Here is a 16,606-nt window from a genome sequence, read left to right as displayed (position 1 = left end):
CTGGATGGGGATAACCTAATGGAGTTAGAAGAGGTTACTGATATTCTAATGATGTCTGAAATGGATAGACCTTTATCCAGTCAAACATTAAGAAGGAGGATTGTGGCCTAAAGATATAAAACCTTTATCTCATCAAAGGTTAAGAGGGAAAGGTTATAACCTGAAGCGGAGTAAATAGGACAATGGGGAAACTAGGTCAGGACATTAAAAGGGAACTGTGGCACATCATTACCAACCATATTTTATGATTGAGGTTAAATGACCTTCATGATCTCACACAGGTGTCAGCTATTTTAAGTTTATTCCAAATCCAATACTCTTTCCGCTGTAAAAAACACAAAAGTATTTCCTGTCAAGGAGTTTGCAATCTGAAGGAACAAAGTTCATACAAAATAGCCAATACGAGACATAACGCAATGTGTCCGAGGGAAGACACAAAGCCGTGAATAATGTGGGAAAAGATCACTTTCAGCTGGGGCTTTGGGAAACCTTCCAGGAGGAAATAATCTGAATTGGGCTCTGAAGGGATTACCACAGGTGGACACTTGCAGTACGAGATGCACGAGGGCGGGGGTGGGTTTGAGGAGCAGCCCCGTTTGGCAGAAGCCAACAGGAAGAGAAAAATGAGGTCATCTGTCTCTTTAAAAATGGCGGTACCTGGCGTCCCTCTCCTCCTATTGGTTGCGCGAGGCCGAAGGGCAGCGGGTAGGAAGGGGGGAGCACGTGGTAGGAAGACAGCAGTCCAGCCTCCTACGGCAAGTCGAAGGTAGCAAGATGGCCGCAGCGGAGGAAGAGAGCGCGTCGGGCACGGACCCGGAGATGGACGAGCTTCTGGAAAGTAAGGGCTGCACTGGGGGCAGCATAGGGCCGCAGGGCTCGGGCGCCGGACGTGGGCGTGGCGGGAAGTGCCGGTGCTGGCGCTGCGGAGAGGTCGCCTTTTTCCTCAGGGTCTGCCCCACTGGGGTTCGGGGGCAGAGCTGCTGCGAGCTGGGACCGCCCACCCCCTTGGGGATGACGAAGTTTTTCGGCAAGGGAGCTTCTCCCCAGGGTCGGAGAGGTGCGCGGGGCAGCTGCGGAGACCCCGGGAAGTGGCTTCCATCACGCCCCTTCGCCCAATCCTGCCCCTCGTCCCAACGGGCTGGGTGACGCCGCTCGTCCCTCGCTCCTCAGGCCGCCTTCCTGCCCTTTGGTTCTGCTTTCCCGGACTCTTGGCGAGTGGGTTGGGAAAGCAAGGCCTCGGGGAACTCGGGCTCTCTTCTCCCTCCGTCCTCTTCCTTCTAGTCGGGACTCGCCCTTAGCGCCGATAAGGTCGTAGGTTTTTAAAGTGCAGGAGACTGAAAAGGTCTAACCACAGCTTATTTTACAGGTGAGCAAACCGGGGCTGAGACACATGACAGTCTTGGTTACGCTAGAACCCTAATAGAACCTTGACTCCCAAGCCATGCCCTTTTCCCTCCACTGAGAAGCGCTGGGCCAGGCCGTCTCGGGTCATCCGCCCTCCCACCACTTGGCAAGCATAAAGTAGTGTAATAGGCATTCTAGGGCAGAAGTAAACTGCAAGGGCTGCTGGGGACGGAGATGTGGGTAAAACGAACTCCAATCTGAGTCCTAAACTAATGAAACTGGTTGCATCTGACTTCGGAGATAAAGGACCCCTAATGTTATTAAACTGGTATTTGGTAGAAGTTAATTTGGCAAATTAGGGATGAATGGCCCTTCCGCCTGTAATCCAACAGGGCAGAGTGTGCATGAGGATTTGGATATGTGGGTAGGTAAGTGGAGGGGGGGCGACTTCCCTTTTCCCTCTGGTTTCTAGATTTTAGCCAAACATTTATTTAGAAAATAGAGGCTGAAAATGAGAGCATACTATGAGAGATATCTGTGTGGAGTTGAGAAAAGCATGGCTTTAACCCTGGGAGAAGAGGTGCTAAATATACTTTGTGTGGTGTATTACTCTCTATTAGTGATATTCCATTGTCCCTCTTAAGCTCTGTTGTAGGCTACCCCTGAATGTGGAATTCCAAAGATCCCCTCATTTCCATTAAGCTGGGTCTTAAGAGGGAAGAGGGAGGAGAAAATTAAGGAAAAATCTGGTAGGTAATGTTAATGACCTTGTCTTTGTGCCGTTTTTGAATAATTTACCCAATAGACTCCACCCCGCCCAAGTTTTAGCCTTCTCTCCTACCCCTCCCCCATACGTACACATATATATATATGTTCTTGTTTCTAAAGGTGCCCTTGATGATTTCGATAAAGCCAAACCCTCCCCAGCATCCCCTCCTAGCACCACCGCCCCAGATGCTTCAGGTTCCCAGAAGAGATCGCCTGCAGACACAGCGAAAGTACAAAATCTACCCTCTAGGGGAGGGTTTGGGGATGGTTGACTAGCTCTTAACAAAAGTTGGGCCAAAGGGAAGGGGAGGAGGAATTTGGCATTTGGCTTTAATACTTTTGGATAGCCTCTGCAGGCCCAAAGCCATTTTGAAATGGATTAGGGGAGGGAGAAGGGAAAAGGAAAGAAAGTTAGGGTACAGGGAAGTTAATAGGTTTGAGAACATTTTAAAGTGGACCACTTGAGACCACTGGCCCCATTAAGTAGCCAGGTGGCTTTTTTTTGTTTCCCTCTAGAGAAATAGGAACTTGTGACTGAGGAACCTGAGTTCAGCTGCCTCTCAATTCTGAGATCAGACGTTTAGAAGCCTAAGATGCTAACTTGAGTTTCTATATATTGTTTATTTGCAGGATGCCCTCTTTGCCTCCCAAGAGTTCTTCCAAGAACTGTTTGACAGTGAGCTAGCATGCCAAGCCACTGCAGAGTTTGAGAAGGCTATGAAGGAGTTGGCTGAAGAGGAACCCCACCTGGTAGAGCAGTTCCAGAAACTCTCTGAGGCAGCAGGGAGAGTGGGTGAGCAATGGAGCATCCTTCCTGAAAAATTCTCCTTGTCTAGTTTCTCAAGTGGTGGCTTCTATCAAAATGTTCAGCAGTATCAACATAAGTGCTTTCTCCCTACACAATTGTGGTCGTAAGGAATAAGATTTTTATTCACTGAAGTGAGAGAAAAGGATAAACAATGTGGGGGGGGGAAGGGGAGAGGGAGGAGAAGAGGGGAGAAGGAAGGGAAGGGTGCAGGGAGACCTATTTTTAATAATAATAAAATTATCTTCAATTTAGATGTGGAATATGGTTTGGTGTATATCTTTTGTATATTTATGACATCTGGCAGAATTCTCAAGGTTGGAAGAACTGGGAAATTCACTAGTGTCTTCTAGGATAGAGTTTATGCATGTATCTACATAGCACCAGTAGCTTGAAACAGATTATATTTCCTAGTGACTCTTGCCTCTTCATTTTCCCAGGCAGTGATACAACATCCCAACAAGAGTTCGCTTCTTGTCTGAAGGAAACACTCAGTGGACTAGCAAAGAATGCCACTGACCTCCAGGTGAGGCCATGTGGGAAGGATATGAAGGCATTTCATTTAAGAGACCTAGACCAAGAGCATTCTTTCACTAATGTTTCTAACTTCAGAGAAAAATAAGTACTTATGGTTTTTATCTTAAATATGTACACTCTGTGACAAGTAGCAAACTGCATTCCCTTTAAACCTTAGCCTCCTATGAAATGGTGAGTTGTCTCATAATACTATTTATCTACATTCACCTTTTGTTCTTTCCAGAACTCTGGCATGTCTGAAGAGGAGCTGACCAAGGCGATGGAGGGGCTGGGCATAGAAGAAGGGGAAGGAGAAGGCAATATACTTCCCATTATGCAGAGCATTATGCAGAACCTATTATCTAAGGATGTATTATATCCATCACTAAAAGAAATCACAGAGAAAGTTAGTGAGCTTCTGATGCCCACCCTTCCCCTTGTTAGATTCATCTCTGTTTCTTTAGTATCATGACTTAAATGTGACCTGATCAGACCCAAAATGTATTCATTCTGGTATTCATTCTTCCTCTGACTCTTCTATTTTATCTTGTTCTACTGCCCTGAAGAAATAGCTGTAGGAGTTATTGGGCCAAGGGTGCATGTGGTTGGAGATATTGGATTGCTATAAGAATGGTTATACTGTAAGCAGCCCTGGCTCTTTTCATCTAACGTTAAATGTCTGTGGCCTCAAGCATTTTGTGTTGAGCAATACAAAAATAAAATTTCCAACCAAGATGACAATACAGTGTATAGTTAGATGCTTAGAAATGATATAAACAAGTGCTGGTAATTTAATGAGTGATTGCTATTCTTCACTGTCCACTCAACCACCTGCCACCTGTCTTTTGACATTATTCCTGAAGTTTTTGCCAGACTACCTTCCCACTTCTTTTCCTTTTCTTCAGTACCCCGAGTGGTTGCAGAGCCACCGTGAAGCACTGCCCCCAGAACAATTTGAGAAATATCAGGAACAGCACAATGTCATGGGCAAGATTTGTGAGCAGTTTGAGAAAGAGACAGCTGCAGACAGTGAGGCCACACAGAAGGCCCGATTTGAGATGGTGCTAGATCTCATGCAACAGGTGAGAATTCATTTTGCATCTCCTATCATTTCCCTTACTTTGAAGAACTCCAGTTATGAAGGACAGAAGGGATTGGGCACTCTTCCCAGTGCCTGAGTATTTATGAAGGAAACCAAAACCTTTCTCCACTAGTAACAGTTCAGTGGTATATACAAATGACAAATTTAGTGAATAAAATGAGACCTTTTCTAAAAAGGCATGAGAAATATAAATAGGAAATGGCTCTGGTCTGCTCTAGGGACTGAGGTATTTGGATTTTCTCATTTTCATTATTCATTCTACAACTGCTGATTAAATGTCTATCAAGTGTGCCAGGCATTGGGATACTTTGTATAACATAATTTTTACCAAGTCCTTATCTTTCAGCTTCAGGATTTGGGCCATCCCCCAAAGGAACTTGCAGGGGAAACAGTAAGTATCTTTTTTTTTCTCTTCTAGGTAGCCATTAAAACCTCAAAATTCCAGAATTGTGCTTTAGTAAACTCAAAACAATGAAGGGGGGACTCAAAAATTATCAAAATGATGGCAAAAGGTTGTGGGCTAACCTTGGGGAGGGGAATGGCAGTGGCAGGGGGCAGGAGGAGAAAAGGGGAGACACTCCTGACTTGGAATATGGAAAACTTCTGAAGTTTATTTCCTCATTCTTTCTCTCTAGCCTCCTGGCTTCAATTTTGACCTTGACAGCTTGAATCTGTCGGGCCCTGCAAGTGCCAGCGGTGAGCAGTGCCTCATCATGTGAAATTCTTCATCCTTCCATTCCCATCTCCAGCCACAAGTGAACACCTGAAGTCAGCAGAGCTGTGGGGGGCCCGGGAGGGTGGTGATACTTCACAGGAACTGCCTATAACACTTTTCTTCTGCCCCTTCCCCACCTCTTACCCCAGGACTACTCCACACCAGCACAGGTCCTTCTGTAGCCATTGAGGCTGTTTCTGGGAATGGGACCTATCCATGTTGTTCTCATTAAGTCTTTTGCCATTTCCATCCCCTCTAATGCTCTGCTGCTAATGAAGTACCTATCTCTGCCTGCTTATGGTTTTTCTGAACCATGTTTTTTGATCCCATCCCTAACCTTCAAAAAATAGTGTGCACCTGCCGTACCTGCACTGTTGTCTCTCTCTCTGACTGCCAGGGTATATGTGCCTTGTTTCCTATTCCCTCTGGAGTCTGGGTACTGTACCAGCTCTGGACATGGGACTTAAGGGGGAGATCCTTGGCTCTGAACACCAATTCTTGGGCATCTGATCCCTCAGGGCAGAATTCTTGAAACAGAGTCAGAATTGGGGAAGGGATACTTGGCATATTCTGGTGAAAATAGGGTCTTTCTGGTCTTTGCCAGTCATGCATACTTTCCCCTGGTACACATTCTTTATTGTACCCTCTGAGGAAAGGAGTTGGGAGCTCTGAATTCAGCTTTCCTAAATTAATAGATGCCTCTATTCTTGGTCTAATCTGAGAAGCCAAATGTTATCCTGGTTGTTCAACAGTGCTGCCTGTTTCTTGTACTCACCTTCAGCTTTCTTGTTTTCAACCTCCCTTTTTCCTTGATCTGTGACTTAAGGGGATTCCCCACTGTTTTCATTCAGTTGTATACCTGATGCCCGGGCAAATACATAAAAGTTGGGGAGGGGCAAGGGTTTCTCTTAACTTATTTTTTGGCAGTTTTGAGGCTTCTGATTCTTTCTATTTTGAACTTTGATTTCACGGCAGTGACTTGGGAGAGAGAGGGCTGGCAGTTTGTCCTCCCCCAATCCATCTTAATCCTCTATCCTTGGCTGATGTCTAATAAACATCCTGAGCTAGGTTGTTGGGAATGTGGCCTATTTTTTTTGTGGCATAAGCTCCTACAGGGTAAGGGTAGAGCGGGTGAATCCTTATAAAAGCTTGGTTCTGAAACCACCTGCACAGAGTTATCTGACTGTATTCTTCCTCCCCATCAGACTCGGGCTAAGATTTATCTGCCTGTTTCTTAAAGATTTCAGCAAAAAGTTTAGAGATTTAAGTTTTCACTGACATCATTTTGCTTTAATTTTTCAAATTTATTATTGAATGCTAAATCATTTCTTAGCTGCCTTTTCCCAGCCCTAGATCTGAGAGCCATTGATACTGTGGTGTCTCTTGTTTACCTTATGAGTATTACCCTCAGATCAACCCTCCTGGATCAAAACATTATGAAGACAGCAGACATGAAGATAAATTCAGTCTTGGTTAAGTCAAATACAGTTCATTAAAATGTGGGAATTTTGGGGATACCTTTGAGCTCACCATAATAGGGTGACTTGGTGGCTAAAAACACCAAACATTTGTTGTGCTAGAAAAGTCCAGAATAAAAGAAGTAGGAAGTGCTAATTACATTGACTTAAGTGCCTATTATGTATTAAGCCAATATAAAGAGTATTTCTGCCTTGGGAGGGGGCGGGGAGGAATGGAAAATGAAATCCTGCTGCACAATTTCAATGTTGTATTTAGTTCTAAGCCCCTCTAAGTTGGCTTAGGTTTGTAGGAAGATGACCAGGATGCTGGGTGAGTGAGTGGCTTAAAACATCAAAGCTTAGGGTAAGGGTGGTTGTGGAAGGAATTAGCTTTACAAGCTAAAAACTAAACTCCCTCAGTTTTCCTAGGACTACCTGCCATTACAAAGAAACTGGAATAGGCAGCTCTGCCCATCTTTATTCTGAAATCCCCTTCCTCAAGGATTGTTGGTCTGTATTGGGAGAAGTGGGACTTCTGTAACCCACTATTCAGAACTATGGCAAACTTGTTGTCTCTATGGAACCTTTTTCCCTAATAAAATATTGCCTGCAGTGCATCTCTGCTATGGAGGGCAGTGTGGTGCCCTAGAAATACTACTGGGGTTGACTCAAAAGACTTGGGTTTGAATCCTACCTCTCCCAGTAACTGACCTGGGACAGGTCACTTAATTTCTGGGACTCAAGGTTCTTGATCTGTAAAGCAGGAAGTGGCGAGGGAAGCGCATTAGTGTCTTAAGTTTTCTAACCATTAATGATTAAGCATATAGCATAGGCATTCAATAAATGCTTGTTGAATTCACTCTAGTTTCAATATTCTGCTACAAAAGTTATTGTATTTAGTGACATGTTTATTACCTACTATGTAAAGGATGTTTTGTCCTAAATTTACCCCCTAAAGTTTAAGGTTAATGTTTTATAGATACAGACTGTCTCTTCTTTTAGTCTGTTTAAAAAAAAAGAAAACACACACAATGTTACAAAAGGAATTACTTTTCACATATGAACTGAATTAAATGGAAACGGGTCCTTTTCTTCTCTGAAAGTTTTTATAATTTTGTGGGATTGGGAGATTTTATTTGAGTTTCATTTTTACCTTTTCCACTATGTCCAAATTCTGCTATGCCTTCTCTTTCAGGGTTTGTTACTTGCTTTGTAAAATGAGAAAAGGGGGGGGGGGGGGGGAAAGAAGAGCTCCGACATTATTTTTATCCCTTGAGACAAAGGGATTGTGAAGACAATAGGGTTCTACAAACTCTTATGGGGGGGAAAAAAGATAAAAGCCCAAGACAAAGGAAACATTAAAGTTGGGAAATGGGCTTTCCTGAACCTGCTGCAAAATAATCAAGAATATTTTGCTTTGTTTAGAGTTGTAAAGCAGGACGCCAGGTTTCATATTACCTCCATTCTTTAAGTATATGATCATTATTCCAAAGTTATAGAATTCGGGAACTGTTGCTGGAACCAGTCTGTCAGAATACCTCCAGCCTTTCTGTCAAAGTATGCCAAGTCTCTATGAGAAAATACTATCAAGTATAGCTTAAGGTGTTAAGGGAGAAACTGCTTACATAGGTTTCACCTCCACAGTATGTCTGAATCTTGGATGTCCAGAGTGTGGTCCTCAGGTCTGTTGGCTTAGAAACCAAATTTTAGCAAGTTCTGGGAACTAACTTGTTCTAACCCAACTCGTGGACACTCATAAATGAGAATATAATTTGCTAATTTATAATGGGAGGGAAACAAACTCAACAACAACAAAACGCCACCCATTATCGTTTACTTACACAGTGGACCCTTTCTAAAGGGTAAATCCACCTTGGAGGTCAAACGATAGGAAGCGCATAACGGGGGAAAGGGGGGGAAACTTGTTTAAAGGATACTTCCATCAACTTAGATTTTGATATCGGCTTAATGAGCCTCCATTCCCATTCGTGGCATATTTATATCTAGATACATTATCACCATCATATTGCCTGCTTCGTGCTAAAGGTAAAATGGCACATTCCTTTTAACATAATTTCATAGTTGGAAGGTAGGGGGGGAGCACTATGTAGGCTAGTCCTGTACCTGAATAAAAATTTACACTGCAGCATCCCTACTGCGTGGTTATTCAGCCTTTGCTAGAAGAAGCAGCAGCTTGGTACAGTGAAAAGCGCACTGCCTCTGAAATAAAAGAAACTTGGATTCAAATCTCATTCCAAGGTTTTCTATCTCTAACTGGGCAGGCCATTTAAATTACCCTAAACTTCAGTTTTCTTATTTGTAAAATGGAGAGGGAGTTGGGCTAGATGGCTCAAGTCCTTTACAGTTCTTAGAGCTAGATCTACGATCTGTAGAGAGGGGTAACGCACTACTTCCTTGGGCCAATTCATCCACTTTGCACAGCTCTCCTGGTTAAGCAAGTTTTCTTCCCATAATCTACTGCAATATACATGTGCTACACACAAAATTCTTCTGCTATTATTACTTGATCGAACTAATTCCATCATGGTTTATCTCAGTTACATGTTAATTTTACTTCTCCAGATAACCAGTATCTAGATCTTAAAAAGCCATACATTTACAAACCTGAAACAGTAACCCGGTAGTCTTTATATTTATATTTATATATTTTATCTACTTTATATTTTATCTACTTATATCCTTTTATTAGATTCTATACCTGCATTTCTGACAGTGTTCGGTGGGATGTAAATCTTGTGTGGCAGCCCAAATACACGACGCCTGCAGTTCCATTCCGACCCCCGGGTCTTCTCTTCGCTAGGACGAGGAATTCTCCTAAGTGCCTCCTAGAAAAGCCGCATCACCGGGCTCAGCCTCCTCAGTGGCATTCGGCCCGTTACCCCAGGGGCCTGGAAGCAGGAGTGGCCTTCCCGAGGCCACATCTTAGAGAGGGATGGAGCCCCGGCAGTCCCGCCACACACACGCCTCAGTCTACTTCCTAAGCTTTCCTTTACCGCTCCCTCCCTCATCGCCCGCCCTTGCTCAAATAAACCATCGGACAAACGTGGACACGGCCGGTCTCGGAGGAAGGCTGCAGTCGCCGTTCGGAAGAGCTCAGGTCGCTCGGCGAAAGAGCAGCTCAAGCGGAAGGAGACACATCTTCCCCGCGGTTGGCTCTGCTGGCGGGGGACGGGGCAGCCGCGTGCCTCGCGAGGAAGAGGCTGCACGTCGGAGCCAAAGCTTTCCCGCTTCGAGTCCCGCACGGGCAGACGCCGCCTGGGTGCTGCACAAAGCTCAGTCAGGGCCCTAGGATGCGGAGACAGTTTTTGTCCGAGCCGGTGACGGCCCGGCAGAAGTTTCGTTCTCCGCCACTGGAAGGAGCGCCTCAGCCACTGCCGCGGGGCTTTATGCAGCCCCAACACGCACGCGCTTGACCTCAGGTCTTCCGTTAGCCGCCAGCCTCACCCCGCCCAGCGCAACTGCAGAGAAGGGTTGGGGGACGGGAGCTCGCGCCCTACCCACTCTCCAGGTCTCCTCGGGCGCCTCGTCGCAAACGGGGCCGGAAAGCGCGGCGGCGCAGGCGCAAGCGCAGAGTGGCGGCGACGGCGGCGGCGGCGGCGGCGGCGGCAGCGGCGGCGGCGGCAGCGGCAGCGGCGGCGGCGGCGGCGTCGGCGGCGTCGGTGGCGGCGGCTGGCCAGTGTAAGATGGCGGCGGCAGCGGTGGCAGCGGACCAGGCGGCCCGGCCCGGAGCAGCCAGAGCAGCCGCTGGCAGGAGGATGCCCCGAAGCGGGGAGCAGGGCGCCGAGCCTCGCCGGCTCCCGGGCTTGTAACCGCCCCAGCCGGACACCCCCTGACCTGCTCGGTCCGTGTCCCGCTGCGGCCCAGCCTGCCCCCTCTCCCCGGGCCTGTCCCCCATTCCCCCTGCGGCCGGCCCTCCTAGTCCCGAGAGTGTACTCGTTTCCCCTGCGGGGTCCGATCCCCCTTCCTTGGCCTGCCCTCGCTTCGGCCCTCCCCGGCCAGCTGCCTTCTCGCCCTGTCGGACACCTCATTCGGGTGACCTTATTTCCTTCTCCCGGGGAACTTGGTTCCGCACTAGCCGGTGCCCGGGTCCCTTCGCGCGGTCCTGAAACGTGCGGGCCCCGGTGCTCCCTCTCGCAGCAGGGCAGAAGTCAGGGCAGCCCCTCGGAAGCAGCTTAGGGGCTCTGGGCGGCGTTCCTCCCCCACTTCTCTAGTCTCAGGGCCCCCTTCCACCCTCCCCGCAGAGCAGTCTGGTTTGGACCCCGTTAGTCGGAAAGCATCCGGTGGCTTGGGTTTCTGACTCGCTTATGATATGTTGTTGGAGTCTCGGTGTAAACAGACTGGCTCTGGCGTTTGTCAGCATTCTCTAGGTGACTTCCTCCCTTTCGCCGAGGCTTCTCGTTATTTGCAGCTTTCTTGGGGTTCCGTGTTTATTGTTGAGAGGATTCTAATTTTCTTTTTTTAGTGAATTTCGTGTTCCATTATGGAATTGGTTTTAGACCTGTGGTTGATCTGGTTCCTTTTTTTTTCTACACTCCTGTGTGTTTTTTAAATGTTCAGTAGCCACATAAGATAAATATTTCACTTTTGACTTTAAATAGTTCAGTGTGAGCCAGAACAGTATGCTACAAAAAAGAGTGTTTGTGTGCTCCAGTGTTCCTTAGGTATGACATTTTTGCCATTTAAATTGTAACTTTTCTCAGTCCTTCAGTGAATCTACAGAGCTATTTTCTCAGGAGTCCAGCCAGGCCTTACTTCAGCCATAAAGTGGGAAGGTGAGTAGGAGTTGAAATCAATTTTTAAATTCCTGGGCTCTCAGGACATAAATGATTCTATCAGGCCCTGCCTTTGTGCTCAGTTGCTGACCATTGTACTCATAAATATCATACTGGGCTTTCCTTAAAACACTGGGTGTGTTCCTTTTTTTCTTTTCTTTTTTTTTTTTTAAATATCCAACTTTAGTCATTATATGTTTGACTGACTAGAATTTCTTTTACAGGTTTAATTGGCTATGGGAGTCTTTATTTTCTGTCCTAAACTGTTGCTATATTGCTTTTGAACAGCTCCTGTTGTGCCAAAAGTGAATGTACCTTCCTTGTGCTGATATATGACTTCCTTGGTTTGTTTGATGTTAGTCCTGCATTTTACTTTGTTAATAGACTGGGAATCGGTCTCCCTTTGAACTGGTTATGCCACTGAGTCAAGTTAAATCTTTTCCCATCCAATGGTTTTGAGCTTATCTCCTCTAAAGTCAGAATGGAAGAAGCCTGCTCCTCTCAAAGCTAGAGAAAGATAAGAGGAGGTCTGATGTTTAAATTCATTGTAAGCTGTTAGTCTTATATTATTTTGAGCCACTATGATTATTATTCTTTCATTAAAGCCCTATTCCATTTTTTTATCCTGGCATGGATGTGACTGGGTTTTGAAAGTTAGAGAATTCATACTCTTGACAGATCCTCCCAATCAAGAAAAACTTTGAGTAAAGGCCTGATGATGGCATGTATGATGATGACTTGAGAACTAGGCTAACCAAGTTTGAGAAGCTTATTACCCAAAGTTTGTTTCCCTTAATTTTTTTTTTTTTTTTAATCACAGCAACTCATGACACAATCCTCTATCAGTAAACTCAGGCTGATGAAACCTCAGGTCTTTGAGGATAATTACTTAGAACGCTAGCATTTGGGGGAGGAACCAGAGTATTCCTACTTAATTGTCATTGATTAAAAACAAAAGGTAGCTGCTTCATGGTTAGTTTGGGGAGTTTTAAATGATTATAGGGATCATGGTGTGCATTCATCAGAACAGTTCATGCTAGTGACTGATAGATGAAAGGAAGGGGTAGTAAAATTAGAATCTTTCAATTCCTTTGGTGTTCTTCAGGGTATTTTGTATTTAAATGTTAAATAATGTCAGTGAAGTTTCTTTTTACTTTCCTGGAAGTAGAGGGTGATGTAACTTGTCCAGACTGTGAAGTTTTATGGTGGTGAATTTGGACAGCACAACTAGTAGATCCCAAAACATATACCTGTTTTTGGAGGAGAGTGACTTGAGAATTTTATGTCTCCTAAAGCAGGAAGTTCTTAGAGCTTTTTTGCATTATGGATCTTTTGTCGTAAAGCTCTTATTAAATTCATAAAATAAAACTCAGGATTACAAAAGAAACCAATTATATTGAAATAGCTAAACACTCAAAAAGCAAATTCATGGACCTTGGGTTAAAAACCCTTGTCCCAAAGTGTTAGATTGGGAAATACCTAGGATTGCTTGCCTCTGAACACAACGATAATAGCTACTGAGCCCTTTAATCTGCCCTTTTATATTATATATATATATATATATATATATATATATATATGTATTCATTCCAGGAGATAGAAGTAGATTATTCATCAGATAATTCTTTTGCTTTCAGTTAAAGATAAGAGGTTTTCCTCTGAAGTAATGAGGGCTTTTTTTTTTTTTTTAAGTTAGTTTAGAGTAATTCATGACCATCCCCTATGTGATTTGAGAGGGTCCTCTATTACCTTGAGCAAGTCACTTAACCTCTCCGAGCCTCAGTATTCTCATCTGTAAAATGAAGGTATTGGACTAGATGGCTTGTAAGGATACTTTTGACTCCTAAAAAAGAAAGATGCTAAGTCTGTAATCCAACTACTAAGCTATAAGGGTCAGGCTGAGATTAAACATTGAGTATATGGACGCTTGTAGACGTCGCTGTCTGCATATCAGAGCTAAACATAGATGATATTTGAACTGTTGTTTTGGTCTTCTCTCCTACATTAGTATATGTGATCAGAAGTTTACTGAATTGTAATTTCTTCTCTTCTTTTTTCCTAATGCTAAATAGTATTTTCTTCTGTTTCCTAATGGAGAAAGCTTATTTTAAAAGTACAGTCCCGATAACAGGTTACATCTCCTAGAACTAGGTCATGAAATGATCTCATTTCTTTTAGAAGTAAACAGGGGACAGGAAGCCAGGAGTACTGAGTTTATGGCTTCATCTTCAGAGAACTAGACCTGGGCTATCAAGTGGGAGACTACCACAAGGAAAAGGAGGCTTTCCTGTCTCTTTTCTTCCTCACCATAGCTCGGGAGAGTAGACAGATATTGGAGAAAACTGGGAAAGTTGATAGGATCTGGGATAAAAGCTGTTTGTTTCACTCAAGCCACTGTGCAGGATAATAGTTTTCAGTAGCCCAGGTCTGATCTCCTGCCAAGAGGTGAAGACATTCATACCAGATAAAGATGAACTTTTTTTTTTTTCCCCTGATAGACATTTCTTCTGCCACTAGTGTAAACAGGAAAGTAGTTCTGGATTTTGCAACATCAAAAACACTTTGAAAGGAAACATGATCTAAAAATCCAACTTGTAGAAGTATTCTATTCTTCAGAGCTTGACTTACCAAATCCAAGGTTTGCTTTTGTCTTCCTGAAGTATCTCTGTACTTCTGTTTCTCTGGACAGTGTGAATACATGTCACTAGCTGTTTTTGCTGTCCAAATTAATGATTTTAATTAGGGTATATAAGAAATAATTCAAATTACTATCATCCAGAAAGTTTGATTCAATTTACTATTGGAGAATGTGGTGGTATACAAGGGTTAGCAGTTGGCTCCACTGTTAAGTGAATCTTAAAAGTAGATAGGTGCATCTCTATACATCAAGTGTGTACTGTGTACTTTGTTTCATTAACTTGTAAATATTACTGAATCCATAAGATTGAAAGTGAGAAAAACACAGTGCTTGTGCTCTCATCCTTCCTTCATGCTCATGTAAAGTTTGTACTTTACATAGGACTTTTCTCCATCATTGTCCTAATAATTAATTCTCTCTTTTTACATTCTTGATATCTGACTTTAGTCCTTTTGCCCTATATTTCATCTCTTTATCAGACTTTCAAGATATTCTAACTTTGTACCTGGAATAATGTGCTAGTAAGATAAAGCTATAGAAATTTCTTGAGGCTTTTTGAAGACTAACATTTCTATTGATTTATTTTGTTGGTGTTAATGTGTTCTTTACTGTAATCCCTCTATAAATTTAGTAAATGATCTTTGATAATTATTACAGCCAAAAATTTCATCACACTAGCCAACTTAGTGATGAATGTCTTTGACTTTAACTGCACTGGTCCTTGAAACATTCATTGGTCAGTCAAATAATAAACATTTATTAAATGCCTACCTTGTGCCAGGCACCAAACTCAGCTCTGGGGCTTATACAGAAAGATCTCAAAGACAATCCTTGCCCTCAAGGAGTTCACAATATAATGGAGTTTATCACAAGCAAACAAATATTCACAACAGCTATATAGAAAATAAAAAGTAAGAAACTGAGTGTGACCCTGGACAAGTCACTTAACCCCAATTGCCTCAGCCTCCCTCTCTCCCCCGCAAAGGTAAGAAATTGAAAGAAGGAAAGTCTTAGAATTAAATGGGGTTGAGAAAAGCTTCCTGTAAAATAGGATTAGATTTACAGTTTTTTATTCAAGTCTTTACAGCTTGGAAGGACCTGCTAGAGTGAAACACCCTTGTAACAAATTTTGGGAATCCATTTTTACCTTCGTTTCATGAGAACCATCAGTCTTAATAGATTAATTCATATAATTTAAAAATATATATATACATATATATCAGTATAGATCAAGTTAGTATAAAGTTCCAGTGATGAGCTTTAAAAAAATCACTTATAGATTGAATCAGCATCACAGATCTTAGAGCTGGAAGAAACTTTGGAGATGACCTAATGAAATCCCCTTATTTTTCAGTTGAAGAAACTTAGGCCCAGAGAAGTGGCCAGAAGTCAAACCCATTTCTTAAGATTCCAAATACATTTTTCTTCCACTGTGCTGACAGTTCTTCCAAAAGAATATTAAGAGCTTTCCCACTTTTGGTGTAGTGTAAAGAGCCCTGGACTAAAGAAGACTTTGTTCCTAAGCCTGTTACTTAATTGTGTGACCTTGGTTGAATTACTCAACTTCTTTGAATCTGCTTCCTCAACTATGATATATGCATAATAAGGCCTTCAGGGTTGTAAGAATATCAACTAGGAAGATGTTATATCTGTAAAATGCCATGGAACTATACATTTTTTTTTAGGAAAGGAATAGAGAATTTTGACTTCATTTCCAAAACTATTTGGTATTTTATTTGTGTTACATGTTCCACAAATAAGGTCCTTGATATATTGGCTGGTATTAGACAACTCTCAATAATTTATTTGCAGTGATTTTACAGATTATCCTTATTAAGCTGAGGCCTCATCCCTACTCATCCCTATCACCTTCACCCAGCTAGGCTCTAGGCAACAAGAGACCCAGGCTTGGAGAGGAAAAGCTTTGTGTCTGTATACAATCACATATCATTGGGCTTTTTTATATAGATCAGTGGATTGTTGTTTTTTGTTTTAGATAGATCTTTTAGTGTTATTTTAAATCTGCCCTTCCTAAGCTTGGTAATGTAGTTGATTCTTTAGTATTAATCTACCTTAGGATACTTTGCTTTCCTATCACCTTGAAATCTAATCACCTTGAAAAAGTCCTCTTCTGGTAACTGATTCAGGTTTTCTCTTAAGAGGGAATAAGCTTATACTACCTAGATTTTTAGCAAGTGTTACCTCTTAGGACAATGTTAAAGAAATTGAAGAATGAATCAGTATAGAGGGGTTTTTTGTTGTTGTTTTGTTTTTGCTCCATTTGCCAATAGAGGCTATTGGGATTAACTTGCTCAGGATCACACAGCTAGGAAGTGTTAAGTGAGACCATATTTGAACTCGGGTCCTCCAGACTTCAGGGCTGGGTGCTCTACTCACTGCGCCACCTAGCAGCCCCATTAGTATAGAGTTTTAGTATTCTTTGTAGAAGAGAGAATTATATGTATAGC

General features: G+C 43.1%; 2 protein-coding genes across 6 annotated transcripts in view; both read left to right on the top strand.

Annotated features, from left to right (window-relative positions):
* Positions 1-726: 726 nt before the first annotated feature.
* Positions 727-7,319, top strand: PEX19 (peroxisomal biogenesis factor 19). The gene is made up of 8 exons (XM_003767855.4): positions 727-838; positions 2,233-2,342; positions 2,743-2,905; positions 3,358-3,443; positions 3,678-3,839; positions 4,339-4,515; positions 4,882-4,926; positions 5,171-7,319. Exons 1-8 carry the CDS (start codon positions 775-777, stop codon positions 5,252-5,254), a joined length of 891 nt encoding a protein of 296 aa, XP_003767903.1. The 5' UTR covers positions 727-774; the 3' UTR covers positions 5,255-7,319.
* Positions 7,320-10,408: 3,089 nt separating this feature from the next.
* DCAF8 (DDB1 and CUL4 associated factor 8) overlaps positions 10,409-16,606 on the top strand; it is a 61,604-nt gene continuing 55,406 nt past the window's right edge. For 4 of the 5 annotated variants that reach the window (XM_031966864.1, XM_031966866.1, XM_031966868.1 and 1 more), the window contains exons 1-2: positions 10,409-10,569; positions 11,429-11,500. The gene's annotated coding sequence lies outside the window, so the exon portion shown is untranslated. Of the gene's footprint in view, positions 10,570-11,428; positions 11,501-16,606 lie in introns of those variants that run through there. The other variant, XM_031966869.1, reaches the window with a different exon arrangement.

The sequence above is a fragment of the Sarcophilus harrisii genome, chromosome 4 (assembly GCF_902635505.1).
Source record: "Sarcophilus harrisii chromosome 4, mSarHar1.11, whole genome shotgun sequence".
Classification (NCBI taxonomy): Eukaryota; Metazoa; Chordata; class Mammalia; order Dasyuromorphia; family Dasyuridae; genus Sarcophilus; species Sarcophilus harrisii.
The sequence above is the reverse complement of the archived record's forward strand: the minus strand, read 5'-3'. Positions and strand labels throughout refer to the sequence as shown.